Source organism: Amblyraja radiata, chromosome 2 (assembly GCF_010909765.2).
Source record: "Amblyraja radiata isolate CabotCenter1 chromosome 2, sAmbRad1.1.pri, whole genome shotgun sequence".
NCBI classification, from domain to species: Eukaryota; Metazoa; Chordata; class Chondrichthyes; order Rajiformes; family Rajidae; genus Amblyraja; species Amblyraja radiata.
In genome coordinates, this window is record NC_045957.1 from 57,359,290 (window position 1) to 57,375,600 (window position 16,311).

The 16,311-nt window shown below is 44.0% G+C and overlaps 1 protein-coding gene across 1 annotated transcript; it reads right to left on the reverse strand.

Annotated features, from left to right (window-relative positions):
- Positions 1 to 1,303: 1,303 nt before the first annotated feature.
- Positions 1,304 to 9,057, reverse strand: eomes (eomesodermin). Its single transcript, XM_033047207.1, has 6 exons — positions 8,208 to 9,057; positions 4,846 to 5,000; positions 3,011 to 3,132; positions 2,756 to 2,914; positions 2,390 to 2,451; positions 1,304 to 2,271 (listed from the first exon to the last, which is right to left on the reverse strand). Exons 1-6 carry the CDS (start codon positions 8,957 to 8,959, stop codon positions 1,557 to 1,559), a joined length of 1,965 nt encoding a protein of 654 aa, XP_032903098.1. The 5' UTR covers positions 8,960 to 9,057; the 3' UTR covers positions 1,304 to 1,556.
- Positions 9,058 to 16,311: the final 7,254 nt, after the last annotated feature.

Below are 16,311 nucleotides of genomic sequence, written 5' to 3' on the forward strand. Positions count from 1 at the left end.
CCAAGGTCAGTGGAGCGCAGGCCCTTCGACCCACGATGTATGTGCCGATTGAAATTAATTAAATACACACGTGCCTAGATATTGAGCATCCTGATTGTCGTTTTCTTTGTGTAAAGTACACGAATCGAGATTCATAGTAAAAAAGTTGATAGATGTATTTCAAAAATTTCCTTATAATCGTGAAAATATTAGTAAACTTTCTGTTCTTCCTTGTTAAGAATCAGTCATACAGCACAGAGACAGGCCCTTTGGCCCAATTTGCCCATAGACCAATATGGCCCATCTACGCTAGTCCCACCTGCCCACGTTTTGCCCATATCTTTCCAAACCTCTCCTTTCATCCACCTGTTCAAATGTTTTTTCTTAATGTTGTGTGATATTTAGAATCTAATTATTGCAAATAACTGCCACTTTTCTTCATGAGTTTTCTCCAGGAATACATTAGGAGGGATATAATTTGATTATTCCCATGTTATTCCCACTGGTTTGTTTGCTCATTATACTAGCAGCGATCTCAAATGAGCAGCAATCTCAAATGAAAAGTCTATGGAGCAGTCTGAAGAAGGGTCTCGACCCGAAACATCACTCATTCCTTCTCTCCAGAGATGCTGCCTGTCCTGCTGAGTTACTCCAGCATTTTGTGTCTACCTTCGATTCAAACCAGCATCTGCTGTTTCATCCTACACAGAGTGTATTTGGAGAATGTTGAGGTTTTAACACTGTCTCAGAAGCATGCAAATGCAGATTTAAAATAGGTGATAATTGCAATCCTGTTTTTAAAATAATTGGTACATATGTAAAGACACCTTAAAACACACCAACTTCTGAAGAATGTAATTTATATGTGAGATTTTAATTTCCAAAATTACAATCAAATGGCCACCTGAAGCCTGAAAAACACATAACTAATCTGCCAGTAAATATTACACAATTCTAATTTTGGTAGGTGAACAACACATGGAGAGTGGCTAAAATTAAGTGTGTTAGTTATGCATTTATCAAGACTCTGCAGGCACAGATTCCTTACTCACAGCACCCCTTGGAATGTTGAAATCCAGTCTTATTTTATTGCTTTTGAAAATGTAATGCTTGAAATGAGCTGTTTTTGCTTAATCTGTACACATTGATGGACTGGATCTTACTCATTGAACTAACACTGGTCATTTTCTTTTACATTATACCGCACCTATTCTACAGTGACTATACAGAACAGGAACTGTACATCAATGTATCCTCAAATAAATTAAACCACATATGATTAAAGTCAATTGGGATTTAAGTCCCCCCCCCCCCACCCCAGAAATATCTCCTAAAATGAATACTATATATTATGGGACATAACATTGAGAACAGGCTTAGCTAGAATATGTCCATCTTGCTGCTTACAGCATCAGAAAGCTTTGGCACCTTCTTAAAAATTTGATTGCACTAATAATAGACTGTACAAAGTAAATAACTAAAGATGGAAGGAAATTTCAGTCTTTTTGGCACACATAAAACCATCTTGACATTTGGCAAATGGGTAGGGTATATATATACAAATCATCTGAATACTTTTAAGGGCTGGTGTAGAAAGTATAATAGCCCATTGGTTTTGTACCATCTTTAGGAGTAACTGTCTCACATTTGATTGTTGGGGAGCTTTCGGTGCTGGAGTTGCCAGCAGAGACCCTTCTTCTTTTGCACGCATTTTCATAGAGTCCTGAGTCAGAGTCCATGGATTTGATAGATGGAGGGGTTTCAATCCAAGGTGAGTTGGCTTCTTCTCTTGACTTTTCCTCAGTGGACAACACTTGGTCTTCTGGGAAAGAAGGGCTGGTTCTAGAGGACCATGATAACCCAGAGGCTATCTTTCTCTGGTACTGAGAACTCCTGGAGCCCCAAGCAAATGTTGGGTCAGGATAGTAACTCAGAGAATGAGCAGACTGTATGGGCAGAGGTTTGAGACCATATGGCAGCAAAGCATTTGTAGCATAATCTGCATCGTAAGAGGCGAAGTCCAACCTATTAGTCCCAGGTTGTTGCACAGAAGTGACAAACCACCTCTGAGGTGGATTGCCTGATTCCTCAGCTTGTTGAGGGGACAGGATGCCACTTGTTTGGGGGACTGTTCGTTCACCATTGTAAAAGCGGGCTGATGGTATACTGTTGGCAAATTGATCTTGGAAGAAAGGCTGCATGGTGTAACGGGCTCCTGGTACTATCTGATGGGATCGAGGAGAGTCTGTGGGCGACGGGGTCAGTCGATCGTTCTCTGGTGCAGTGAACATACTGAGGAGTTACAAAAAAATGGAAAAGAGCATTGATGAAATGACTGACATGGCAAGAAGTAAAAAGGAGAAAAAAATCACCTTAATTCAAAATTTTTATACTGTAAGCTTATACTTACGAATCATAGTTGTCTCTAAAACCTTTGGCAAATGGATTATGATCAATTTTGAGCTGTGTGATCTAATGAAATAAAAAAAGCTGTAAATTTTCTGTTGCCAACAAATGACCTACCATTGAACAAAACTCAAAGTGCTGGAGGAACTTAGCAGGTCAGGTCACAATCATGAAGGCAAATGGACACATGAAGTCTCAGGTTGGGATCCTTCTTGAGGCTGAGGTCCACACATTCCAACCACAAATGCTGTCTGACCCATTGAGTTCCTCCAGCCATTTATTTTTTGCTCAAGATTCCAGCATTTGTAGTCTCCTGTGTTTCCATGTGAGTATACATTACTATTTTTTAAATGTAGCAAATTACACTTACATCAGTGTTCTGGTAGGCAGTCACCGCAATGAACTGAGTTTCTGGGAAGGTGTAGGTCTGAGCTTTTGAGGAGTCGCTTACATCTTCAGCGCCATCTTCATTCACCTCCACTATATGAAGCTGTGGTTGGTATTTATGCAAGGACTGCAACACCACCATCTGCATGAATGAAAAACATTCCTTCTAATTCTGCACACAGAGTTGCCACAAGACCACCACATAAGAAGTAGGCGTAGTCTGCCTTTTCTGCCTCACCTGAGTGCTGTTGTTTGTTGCACCCTTGTTGTTTGTCAGTTTAAGTTTCCCGAAGGAAATCTCTTGCCTCATCCAGTGAGCCCCAGTGTTTGGAGACTCTGGGTGGACATAAGCTCTGTTACCTGGAAGAAATAAAGTGAAATACAATGTTCTGAAGACCACCTTAGTGAAAACCTAAAAGTCAACTCTTGTGTGAATTTAGGTTATGTGTTAAAGTCAATTTGAAAGGTGGATGTCCTCATTAACGGACCTAATTGGGAGCACCAATATTCTTGGAGAAAAGGAATAGGTGACGTTTTGGGTCGAGACCCTTCTTCAGACTAGTCAGGGGAGACGATGAGGAATATTCTTATCTTGGTTCTCTTGGCCAATTTGTCAATAGGCTGATGTATTAAAGCAATTTGACAAATCACTTTTATTTATTTTACCAATCCCTATGCTAAAATAAACCATCATCGGGACATCAAATGTAATAGGAGAAACAGTGACTGTACATTGCATTGAGCTGTCAACTTAAGAGACGGGGTAAAGGACAACTCATTGAGAATTGGTACCGCGTTAACGGGTGTTTTCTTTGGATAGCAGCTCATAAAAAATCCCGCAGGCATCATTTGTGCAGAATTGTGAGTTCCTTGTGTAATTCAAGAAGTATTTGGAATCTTACATGGCGGTGAATAATGAATAGTGGATTTAAATTGAATGTGCAGTAGAAAGTCGCACTGCTCACGCTTGCAAAATGGCAATGGGACAAGATATTGGTGTGTTCACCCAATGTGCAACACATCGGAAAGCTGCGGAAACTAAAGCGCAGTTGAATACAATCGCCTAGAGCACTAGTTCTTAAACTGTTGGCAACCCGAATTCTTGAGGAATAATCATAGGCGCACGTTTGGAACTTAATTGCAAACGTTTTCCACTCGATTGGACTATTTATGTCAGCGGTACATTGCCAGTTCAATGTGCCAAGAGGTTGACATTCATTCCCTTTGATATTTCTCTGTGTGATGCTGACTATAAAAGATCGATTTTACCGAGAAAATTAGATTGAAAGAAAACTGAATCCGGAACTCCTGTCCATGGAAAACTACAAATACAGTGAAAGAGCCACAAGCCGGTCAGTGAATGAGGGGCGAGGTGGGTAAATGTTTTATACCCACGGATATTCTCCCAGATAAATTTAAACCATAGGGCGTTTGACAATCGTTTACATTAATGCTGCTGGAATTTTTTTTGCAACATTAAAGGCACGATATGGACACAAATTACCACATTCTATCGAGAAAACCCATAGATAGGGATAACTGCACTTGAAAAGCTAGGAACCGCACAAGCGTCACGAACAATTTCCTTCTGGAAGTTTTGATTATTAGACAGTTTATGGACATTGTTTCGAAGCCATAACTTAGAGAGAAGCAAAAGTACCATTTCAAAAGATATTAGCAATTCAAATATGTTATATTGTCAAGTTTAATCGTTAACGGCAATTCTATTGACCGATACCGCCTTTGATGCATTTGTTTATTTGGTCGGGGGTATCACATACCTTTTCGTGCTTAAAGCAAATCTTAAAGAAACGTCAGGGAAGCATTGGGGCTGATCAGGGGATTACCTATAATATAATTTTTCTGCAAAGATTTTTATCCTATATTGCTAACATTTAACAAGCTCCGAAAGAAACGGAATTGTAGTGAAACGAGTATTCACCTCCGAAGAAGGTGGAGCTCTTCTGGCTGTGGCTATAAACTGACTCTGAACATGGTCACAGTCTCATCACCAAACAGACTGCGAGTTACACTACTCGCGGGCATTGCACATCTTTCGGCGCGTCCATTTACCTTGAATGTTGTTGTCAGCTTTCCCGCACGTCACCCACTTTCCTCCTTGAAATCGCCAGTGATTGGGGTCCGACAGCACAACCTCCGCAAACACATTGTAGTGGGACGTCGGGTTCAAGGCAGAGATATTGAAACTCAGGAAGGGAAACATGCGCCTGCAAAAATTGGGAGCAACAAAAATAAGTCATTTTACTCGAGCAATGTAGATAAAGTGACATAACCAGATCACCGAATCAGTACGAAGTGGGCGCAGCGAATATTTGGAAAGGTAAACTCACTAAATACAAACGTCGCGACTGATTTTTATGTTGTTTATTATAAATAATACATAATGTAATAGAATGTATGGTCCACGTTGTCACCGGCAATCAAGCATTTCAGATTTGAACATTTACAAGACTCAAATGTTTTTCAGCGCGAATTTTTGTGTGAAAAAAAGCTGAAATTCGTCGAGATATAATTCCTAAATAATGCCCGATTTTTCTCTGCAGTTTACAGAATAAAACTTTCCGAATGGGATGACTTTTTGCCTGTATCTCGATGCACTCAGTCTCGACCTGGTGTTGACGATTTGGGGTATACTTTGGAGCGTCGGATCTCGGGCTCAAAAGATGCCCCCTGCACAATTGACAACGCATCAGGTCTTTCAGAGATCGTGCACCTAATCTCAGACCAAATCTCTCAGTTTCAACTACTTTAGGAAGTTTTATTACCGATGGGACAGTTAAACAATTTAACACAACATACATACATCTAAAAATGTATTGGAAATGTCTAATACCAATTAAATTAATTTTGAGTTAAAAAACTTGAATATGATCACATGTAGTCAATGCACATCATTAATTCCACCAGTGTGCTGATTTTCAACGGGCAATCCATCGTTTAATTATGTACTTGGGAGCAGTAGAATTGTTATTTTGAAATAAGTACTAACAAACGAATCTAGTTGCCTCGGGTAACGCAGTCAAAGTACCAATAGCACCAGATCTATTAGTAAAATAAAATGTAGATGATTAATTAGTATGTATGATTCCGGGCTGTTGACAGTTATAACATTTTAATGGAGATAAAGGAATTTACTAGTATTTATTTAATGCTAGCGGATTAAATATATCAAACATACTGATAATCGCTGCAAGCGGCAGCTGCATCAATGATTCTGCGTTAAAAGCGATAATCGGGGTATTCCACGCTCGATTAGTATTTATGCTCACGTCAGTTTGAAATAGAAACCAGCGCATCAGCTTGAATTTATATTGTCACATCTCTCTGCCAACAGAAAATGATCGTTGTGGCAGTCTCGTCGAGATATCCGGAGATTTCAGCTGCAGCACCAACTGATATGCGAAGAAAGTTGTTGCACTCTCATAAGGCGCTAATTAAAAGCGAACGGAGTAAGAAGGAAGCATCGGGAATTAATAGTTTGGGATTGGATGTCTGAAAAAATGATTGGACCAGAGTGGGTTTGGCGAAACTGTAAAGTGTTGAGAACAGCATGTCCTAGGAAAAGCCGCATACAAGGAGTGATGAATAATTGATCAAATGTGAACGGCGAGTGATCAGCAGTACAGGTTAACACTTTACAGGAGACAGGAATAGCATCACAGGGAGCAGTTAACATAAAAGCCAGAGGGGACAGTTATCACGGTCACACGTTGTCACTGAGAAAATAAATTATAAACCGCTATAAGGTGATGGGATTGGATTCCCAACGCAAACGAAACCAGAACTCGATTTAGACGTTTCACTGTCGAGAGAGAGAGAAGGATACATTTACAATCTTGTATCCCCGAAAAACAATAAAAGGAGCAATCTTCGACACTGCGGTCTATCAAACTTTGATAGAACTCTCTTTTACAGAGGCAAAGAAAGAATTGCCCGCATTGAGAAAGTAAACTGCGCAATGTTTAATAGATGCACACTTTCCAGGTGTTTTTAAGAGAGCAAATATTCCGTTCTGGGGTTGCCATCGTGGTGAACAAATATTGTAAATCTGGTTGCAAATTAATGCAAATTGTTTGCGTAGAAAATAACTGGGCTTTGACTTCTTTATGCATTTTACTATCAACGTCGTATTTGCCGTTTGCTTGGAATATAACCAGGGCAAAGTGCAGAAGGTTGAGGCGTTGGGTTCATTCTTAAACCTAAAACCAATAAATAAAATACCACCAACAGTTAGGATTTCCATCCGTGCCCGCAAGAATTAATAAAGGGATTAAATGTTCAGTTTACAAATTCATCAGGGTCGAGAGAGAGAAGGGTACAATTGCAAACTTGTATCCCCCGAAATAAAAATAATTGCGTATTGGAATTTATTAACCAACGGGGTTTGATAATAGTGGCAGTCGAAATATCCTCCAACATCTTGTCCTGCAGTTGAAAACTCAGAAGTATCTTAATTTCTATCAATTAGAAGCGAACTACTGTACCAACGCCTTGAGTGTTAGCTTGAGAATCAGTTGGCCATATACATAGAACATTTAGATCCATAACCCAAACTTCACAAAATGAATTGCTCCTTGTATTGTGTTCTGGCAATGGTGCCCATGTTCTGAGATTCGTATATTGCTTAGTGATAAAAGACAATGACTATGTCTGACATCTACTTATAGCCCAACACCTATCTCATTTCTCGTGCTTTGAAACAACGTGTGGTACCAATCACAAGCTGGCCCACCGAACAGATATGAAATGCAATTGGGATTTAGGGCTTGCATCAATTGAACCTAAATGCGCACGCCCTCAGCAAGCTCCGATAACCTACAGCATAATACAAATTGTCCTCTAAAACTCACACAGGTGAATGGTCAGAAAGCGTATCGCTGACCCACACACAACCTCTTTCCATACACATACACTGCCTGACCTGCTGAGTGATCCGAATAGCTTCTGCTTTTATTTCACCGACTGTATCGCTACATAAATGCTTATATACTGGAACCGGATAGTCTCCCGCGGATTCAATCACAATATTGGGGCTAAAACTGTATCGTGACATTACACAATCCTCGGCTACACTTCACATAGGGAGCCAACAAAGATCTGAAGTAGAGTTTGGACACGTCTCCTGTGCTCCGGGGCCACTTGTAGAACCATCATCAGACATAGCTCACCTTAAGTTACCTTACCCCAAGCGCACGTTGCAGAAATCCCCAAGAAGCGACCCTCCCACAAGTGCTTTCGTCGAATGCATTAATTCCATTATTAACATTATTCACTGTAAAAATCGGAATTATTTCGCAAAACTACAAAAAGTTTAGATCACGTCCAAATCTACCATGTCTCAAATGCCCAACAATTGTCAAAATCAACACCAGCACAACCGTTTATATTTTAAATTGAAAAGGATCGAGCCGTACCTGCCCTGTTTGGTGATTATCATCTCGGTCTGGTGCCTGTGAAATTTCAGCCAAAGTGCCCGGTTGCAGAGGTAAACCTGAGCGCGGGTCGGGTGCGGGATACTCGGTTGATATTGGGAATACAGAGGGCCGCTCTGGTAACTGTGTGCATACTGAGAGCGCCCTGAACCGGGGTAAGTTGGATACGCCGAAGGAGAGAACGCCTGAGCTCCGGCCGGGGTCAGGATGGGGTTATAGGCGCCGTTAGTCAGCACGGAATGCGGACCCAGGTATCTGCTGGCACCGTTGACGGAGAAGGCCGGCGGGTGCTGAGCCGGGTAGGATAGCAGGGAGCCTGCATTGGAGCCGGCTTGCTGCTGAGACTGTGGGTGCTGCTGGTGATGTCCCGGGCTCAGGTTCTGTGGGGCGACGGGCGACAAGAAGTATCTCTCGGCTCCCAGGCCGTCCAAACTGTAGCGAACTTCGGCTAAGTCCTCGTCCGCTGCCTCCGCCGGCGAGCTCTTCCCCCGCTCCACTGCCGCCGCGCCTTTGGTGGCGGCGAAAGCGTGGTTCTCGTTCTCGGTCAGCATGCCGGGGCTGGCGAATTTCTTGGGGAGCTCACCGTTCTCCTGGACCGATTCGTTTCGATCGGTGTCCGGGAATTCGAGGTGGGTGGACACCGGGCTCCGACTGTCGGGAGAGGCTGACAGGCTGTAGAAAGTCTTGGGCAGGCTAGTGGAGGAAGGGAAGCATCGCTCAGCTAACTGCATCATGAGCCCAGCCTACTCAACTCTGCAAACCCCCACCTACTCGGGAAAGGAAAGTGTCAAAAGAGATATCTCTGCAGCTCGATGCAAAACAGCAACCAGAAACCACAATCCGGCAGCCAGGTTTTAACGCCTTGGACTTGAGATCTTGCAGCCTCCCTTGACCCACGCCGCGTTTCCCCCTCACCACCGTGCCGCCTCCTCAGCGAAACAGCCAATAGGTTTTACATTTCGCCCGGCGGGCGGGGCGTCAGCCTTGTGGTCCCACCTCTGATAGCGGCGACTGGTCGCCAGGCGGCCGAAGGCGGGGCTCCTGCGGAGGTTCCTCTTTCTTCCCCCCCCCCCCCCCCCTACCCGCTCATCCTTCGCTCGCATTGGCTGCTTATTAATCTGTTTAGACCCGAGAAGGAAGATAAACAGATTCCATGATCTCTTTCTCAATAACCAAATGGAAAGCAAAAAGCGAGCGATATGTCATACATCTGAAAGGGGAAAATTAAAGACCATCCTCACCAATTCATTCACACCTTCCTCCCAAATATTTAACGGGGCCGTTATATCAAATAGCAGGTCAGCTCTTGTGTTTTGAGTTGACAATCACTTTGCACTCAGCAAAACACAAAGCGCTGGGGGAACTCCCCGGGTCAGGCAGCATCTGTGGAGGAAATTGATAGACGACATTTCGGTCGGGACCCTTCTTCAGACTGATTGACTCTAAGTGACTTTGAATTCAAAACGAACTCTTCCTTGGAACACGGTATTTTTGCCATTGACTTTCTGGACTGGAACAGTTTGGATTTCACAAACTCCATAATTTTGCGAAGTCGACGCTTTTTTTCCTACCGATTCTGTCGTTTCGCATTGGGACGTTTCAAAAAACCGGGGACGAAATTATCGTTTTTCTGTTATTCTGTTCCTGCAGATTCATTCCGTAGATTAACATGATCAATACAATGTTTGCTATTGTAATTGTTTATTCATATGAAGGTGCCAGACTTTATTATTCACGTTGTATATTCAAGGTAGACAACTTCCATCAGGCCACTCTTCGCTTTGCATATTGGACGTGAAGTCATTGTCACGGGAGAGAAGACTCATATTCACAGAAACGGAACCTTTCCTTCTAGCGTTATTGTGAAACCACCAAGCAAACCAGGCCGGTGTTAGATGTGTTGAAATGCAACTGATCTCTCTAAAAAATATACTTATTTTATCGTGAACTCGAAGCACTTTCCTTGTACATTGGAGTACAATTTGGTTAGCATTGCGGGGAATATCACAAGCATTTGGATTTTATTAGCAATGTATCCTAAAGCATTCATGTCAGAAGCTTCATCGCTGATTCTCCCCCAATCATTCAATAATCACCTTTTATTCCTTTCGTCTTGCAATCAATACGAATTACCCACCTCATTTCCTTTCAAACTGAATAACAAGTCTAGTAGGGAGCTCAAAACAGATATTTTATTACGTCGTCATTTTTTTCCTACCAAACGAATCTTTTCGATTTAACATTATTTCTCTACTGAGATTATTTACAGCATGACCAGTCACTTACAGCTCGCTAACTTCCAGCGGATTACTCTCAACATTTTGCAACTGTAGTAATCTGCCCTGCTCATATTAACCATTGTGGAGCTCCTGTCGAATACGATGGGGATCACAGGAAACAGGTTTTGATTCCAACCTTATATTCCTTTATAGACTCTTAACTTGGCGTCAACACTTAACAGATGGCGGTAGATTTTATTTGGCAATAAATTTCGATTTGCAATTCGGGAGTTTTAGGACAATGTATTTTACATTCAGAACTTCACATGATCCAAAACAAACGCACGAGAATATGAACGAGGAGTTATTGTGGCGAATGCATTTGATGCAGGAGTCCCGAGGGGGATACGTCTTATACCCACCGGATCCCCGTTTCAATGCAGGATAAAAACGGCCAATTATTTTTCTGTCTGAGGGAGTCTGTGATGTGCAGGAGTGTGACAGCTCGGCGCGGAGAGACAACATCATTAAAACAGCTATTAAATAGGCTGAATATTGGACTATCAGAACCCATAGCATCAGGCTTCTACCTGTGAAGTGTGAAAAAACGAGCTCACACATCCAGGCGCCAGATCCCTGAGAATAACCTTATGATCTATCAGTTCATATAGATCCTCTCTTTTCACCGTAGCTTTCTAAATACATTTTTTGTGCTGTTTATGCTTCTGTGAAGCACTGGCGTTATGTTGAATTGATCGTATATTAAGAAGCAATTTTTCAAATTGCCAGAAAGATGGGATGTTCACAGATTCCTCCTTCTTGCTCCAGAACCCAAGTACGCTCATTACCTACGCCTCAATTTGATCGCCATAGCAGCTCATGCAAAAATTCCAATCCATCTTTTTTCTCTTTTTTCTCTGCACCACACATGCAACGAATTATCTGTTTATCAACGCCACAATTAATTTTACATCCAGAATTGACTGGACAATTCCGGTCTTCAAGATTCTTTCGTTCTAGTAGTCCAAAATTGCTGAGGAATTTCGTCAGAGTTGCATATGCGACCACTCGGGGTTCTGGTGCACCTTTAACAAAATCACAGTGGAGAGATGACATGAGATTCATTTTTGTTTCATCTCGATGGGATGCTGGCCTGTTTTTATCTTGTTCGAGAGAGAAGGGTCTTTGAGGTAGGAGTAGGAGCTGGATTTTGTTTCGCGCCTTTCCGTTTTTCGGACAGATTCAGGTTGCCATGTACCTCTAGCCCATTTATTACCCGTCTTTGATCTACACCTCTTGTTAGCCACGATAATCTATCAGCTAATTCATGACGATCCCGATACCCTTTCTTCCAGGCGTTCGCTATTCTTTATACGAATAGGTAATCCTGAATGATTTTTGTTCTCATTTAAAATCTATCCAGGACTCTCTTGCATCATTATTATTAAACATTATTTAACTCTCTCTTTCTTCCCACGAATGCTGTTTGTATGTTCCATTAGTTTCTGTGTTTATTTCAAATGTTCAGGCAAATGTTGACTCTACATACTCATCGGTGGGGCAGGTGGGGCTTGAGGGGGTGGTGGGTTGTTTAGCACGCTGTTTGCTTCTCCATGTGTTTGTGCATGCCCCCCGTGCGTTCCTGGTGGAGGGGCTCCTGGTTTTCACCAGCCATCAGCCACCATTTATACAAATCATACTCTAATCCCATTATAATTCTCTGCACACTCTTACTAACTCAAGACTAGAATTAGTTAAGCATGATCAGTGGTGGGCATTATGACTGGGAGATGTCAGTGATATTGCTTTTCCTAACCTGCCATTGGATTTGGAGAAAGACACAGAAAGCTGGAGTAAGTCAGCGGGACAGGCAGCATCTCTGGAGAGAAGCAATGGGTGACATTTCGGATTGAGACCCTTCTTCAGTGGTTGGGGATAAGGGAAAGGAGAGATATAGATGATGATGTGGAGAGATAAAGAACAATGAGTGAAAGATATGCAAAAAAGTAACGATGATAAATGAAACAGGCCATTGTTTGTAGGGTGAAAATGAGAAGCTAGTGCGAATTGGGTGAGGGAGTGATAGAGAGAGAAGGAATGCCGGCACTACCTGAAGTGAGAGAAATCAATATTCATATCACTGGGCTGTAAGCTGCCGAAGCGAAATATGAGATGCTGTTCCTCCAATTTGCATTTGTTGTATAAAGAATAGCAATCGTAGAGCCTCACTCTGACAATGGAGGAGGCCTAGGACAGAAAGGTCAGTGTAGGAATGGGAATGATTTGGAGCATAGCTTTGGCAATACTTCTTCAGTGCTTTAAGGTGTCTGAAATAGAAAAGCCTGTAAGGGGCAGTGGTGGAAGCAGATACAATAGTGGTGTTGAAGAAGTTTTCAGATAGGCACATGAATGATGGATTAATGTTGCCGACTGGCCCGCTGCAGATTGCAGGAGTACGTATTGTATTGTATTCAAATTTATTGTCATGGTCTCAATTAGAGACAACGAAATGAATTTCCCTTTACAGTCAGTATCATAAAAATAAATAAATAATAAATAATAAAACATATTAAAAATAAAATAGAATAAAAAATTTAAAAAAGGGACGCACTGAAACTTGGTACAGCCAACGCCAAGGCTCGGTGGGGGAGGACCACAGTCTAAAGTTCTTCCGCTGCTGGACATGGGGGGCAGGGTGTGGTGAAGAATAAGGGAAGGGATTCCATGCCGGTTGGCCACATGAGTGGCAAGGGTGGGGGATAAATCTGTGAAATTTGAGCAAGGTATGTAAACAGTATTGAATGATTGTATAGCCTGCGAAAATGTCGGATTAATTTTTTTGCACGGTTCATGTATATTGTATATATTTATTGGTTGCTGACCGGTTCTCCGGAGCTCCCGCAACAACAGCTTCGTCCGCTGGACTGGAGGGTGGCAGCTTCGTCCGCCCCGGACCGTGGAGTTTGAGCAGACCCGTTCGCGGAGCTCTGATGCGGCCGCGGGACATACCATCACCCGGCGGGGTCACAATATCGGAGGCCTGGTTCGCCTCAACGCAGAGGGAGAACAAGGAGGGAAGAGACAAGGACTTTAAGACTTTTGCCTTCCATCACAGTGAGGAGGTGCTTGGTAGACTCACTGTGGTGGATGTTAAATCTGTGTTCATTGTGTGTTTTGTTATTTTAAGTAAGTAAGTAAGTTTATTGGCCAAGTATTCACATACAAGGAATTTGCCTTGGTGCTCCGCTCACAAGTAACAACATGACATACAGTGACAGTTACGAATGACTCAGAAAACACTAAACATTACTAAAAATAAGACATTAATGATAAAACACCATTGATCAAGCATGTGAACCAACAAAATACCAGATCAAAGGGAGGCTACAGATTTTTGGCTGTTGAGTAGAGCAACTACTCGTGGTAGGTAGGGGGTGCTGCAGTGGCAGCATGCTCCAAATCATTATGCTCCATTACGCCTGTCAGCAGCGCGTTAGTTTTTTTCCCAACTTTTTTTATTTTTTTTGTATGTTTTAAAGTATGTTTTTGATGTTTCTCGGTGTGTTTTTTCTGGGGGGTGGTGTGGGGGGGTAAGGGGGAAACCGTTTCGGACGCCTCCTCCACGGAGAGGTGACTTTTTCCAGGTCGCCTCCCCCGTGGCCTAACAATGAGGATCGGCGCGGCCTTTCCCGGAGACGCGCCCGGGGCTTCAGCGGCGGGCGCAGCGTGGACTCTCGGCGTGGAGCGGGTGAGCCCTCGCTGGAGGGGAGCGCTCCGTTTCGCTGGCCCGGCGCAGCCGGCAGCCTGAAGTCGCAGCCTGAAGCCGCGGTCTGCAGAGCTCCAGCTGGCGCGGCGTCTACAGCCCGGGATCCCTCGTGGGGGACCCGGGGGAAGAAGAAGCCATCACTGCCGGCCTGCGGCCAACTTCTACCGCGGGTCCGGCATGGACTTACCATCACCCCTGGAGGGGAGCTTCGACCACCGGCCCTGCAGTCTGCGGTGCTTCTGGCTGAGGCGCGGCGGGAACCTTAAATCTTCGACCGCCGGCCTGCGGCCTACACCAGCTTGAAGCCGCGGTCTCCGGTGGGGAAGAGCCGATCCTGGACTTACCTTGCCTTTGACTTTGTCCCTTACCATCTGGACGCCCGCAGCAATGGCTGCGGAGGGTGGAGGTCCCGACCACGGGGGGAAATGGAGGAGGTCTGGCCAAGTTCTGTGCCTTCCACCACAGTGATGAATGCTATGGTGGATGTTTGTGTTACATTTTTATTGTGGTTGTGTGTTCTTTATTATTGTACCGCTGCTGACAACCCAAAATTCCACCGACCCTGGTTGTGTAGCAATAAATTCTATCAATTCAATTCAATAAAAACTGTTTTTATGTCTGGCTGAGGCAGCTTTGACAGTCTGGATTCGCCTTCCAGAGGGAAGTGATCCAAAGACTTTGTGGCCAGGGTGAGAGGGGTCAGACATGTTCTTGCCCGCTCGCTTCCTGGCCCTTGCAGTGTACAGTTCATCAATGGAGGGAAGGTTGCAGCCAATAATCGTCTCTGCTGATCGGACGATTCGCTGCAGACTCCAGGTGTCGTGCTTGGTGGCTGAGCCAAACCAGACCATGATGGAGAAGGTGAGAACAGACTCTACGATGGCCGTGTAGAATTGGATCATCATTGCCTGTGGCAGATTGTGCTTCCTCAGCTGCCGCAGGGAGTACATCCTCTGTTGTGCCTTTTTGACTGTGGAGTCGATGGTAGTCCCCCACTTAAGGACCTTGGAGATGATGGTTCCCAGGAACTTAAAAGACTCCACAGATGTGACTGTGGTGTTGTTGATGGTGAGGGGAGGGGGAGCTCTCCTAAAGTCTACAATCAATTCCACTGTCTTAAGAGCATTGAGCTCTAGGTTGTTACTACGGCACCAGGACGCCAGCTGTGACACTTCCTGTCTGTAGGCAGATTCCTCCCCATCCTGGATCAGTCCAATCAGGGTTGTGCCGTCCGCAAACTTGAGAAGCTTGACAGAGGTGTCTGTGGAGGTGCAGTCATTGGTGTAGAGAGAGTAGAGGAGAGGAGAGAGTACACAGCCTTGCAGTGCTCCTATGCTGAGCATTTGCAGGTCCGAGATGTGCTTTCCCAGCCTCACATGCTGCTTCCTGTCTGTCAGGAAGTTGGTGATCCACTGACAGAGGGGTTCAGGCACAGTCAACTCAGAAAGTTTGGAGTGTAGTAGCTCTGGCACAATGATGTTGAATGCAGAGCAAAAATCAACAAACAGGATCCTCGCATAGGTCCCCTGGCGGTCTAGGTGCTGTAGGATGAAGTGCAGGCCCAGGTTGACTGCATCATCCACAGATCTATTGGCCCGATATGCAAACTGCAGAGGGTCCAGCAGGAAGTTTGTGATATTTTTTAGCTTGGCCAGCACAAGCCTTTCGAGTGTCTTTATGACTACAGAGGTCAGTACGACAGGCCTGTAGTCATTAAGACAAGTAATCCTTACCTTTTTGGGTACAGGGACAATAGTGGAGACTTTGAAGCAGGCAGGGACAGTACATAGAAACATAGAAATTAGGTGCAGGAGTAGGCCATTCGGCCCTTCGAGCCTGCACCGCCATTCAATATGATCATGGCTGATCATCCAACTTAGTATCCCGTACCTGCCTTCTCTCCATACCCTCTGATCCCCTTAGCCACAAGGGCCACATCTAACTCCCTCTTAAATATAGCCAATGAACTGGCCTCGACTACCCTCTGTGGCAGAGAGTTCCAGAGATTCATCACTCTCTGTGTGAAAAAAGTTCTTCTCATCTCGGTTTTAAAGGATTTCCCCCTTATCCTTAAGCTGTGACCCCTTGTCCTGGACTTCCC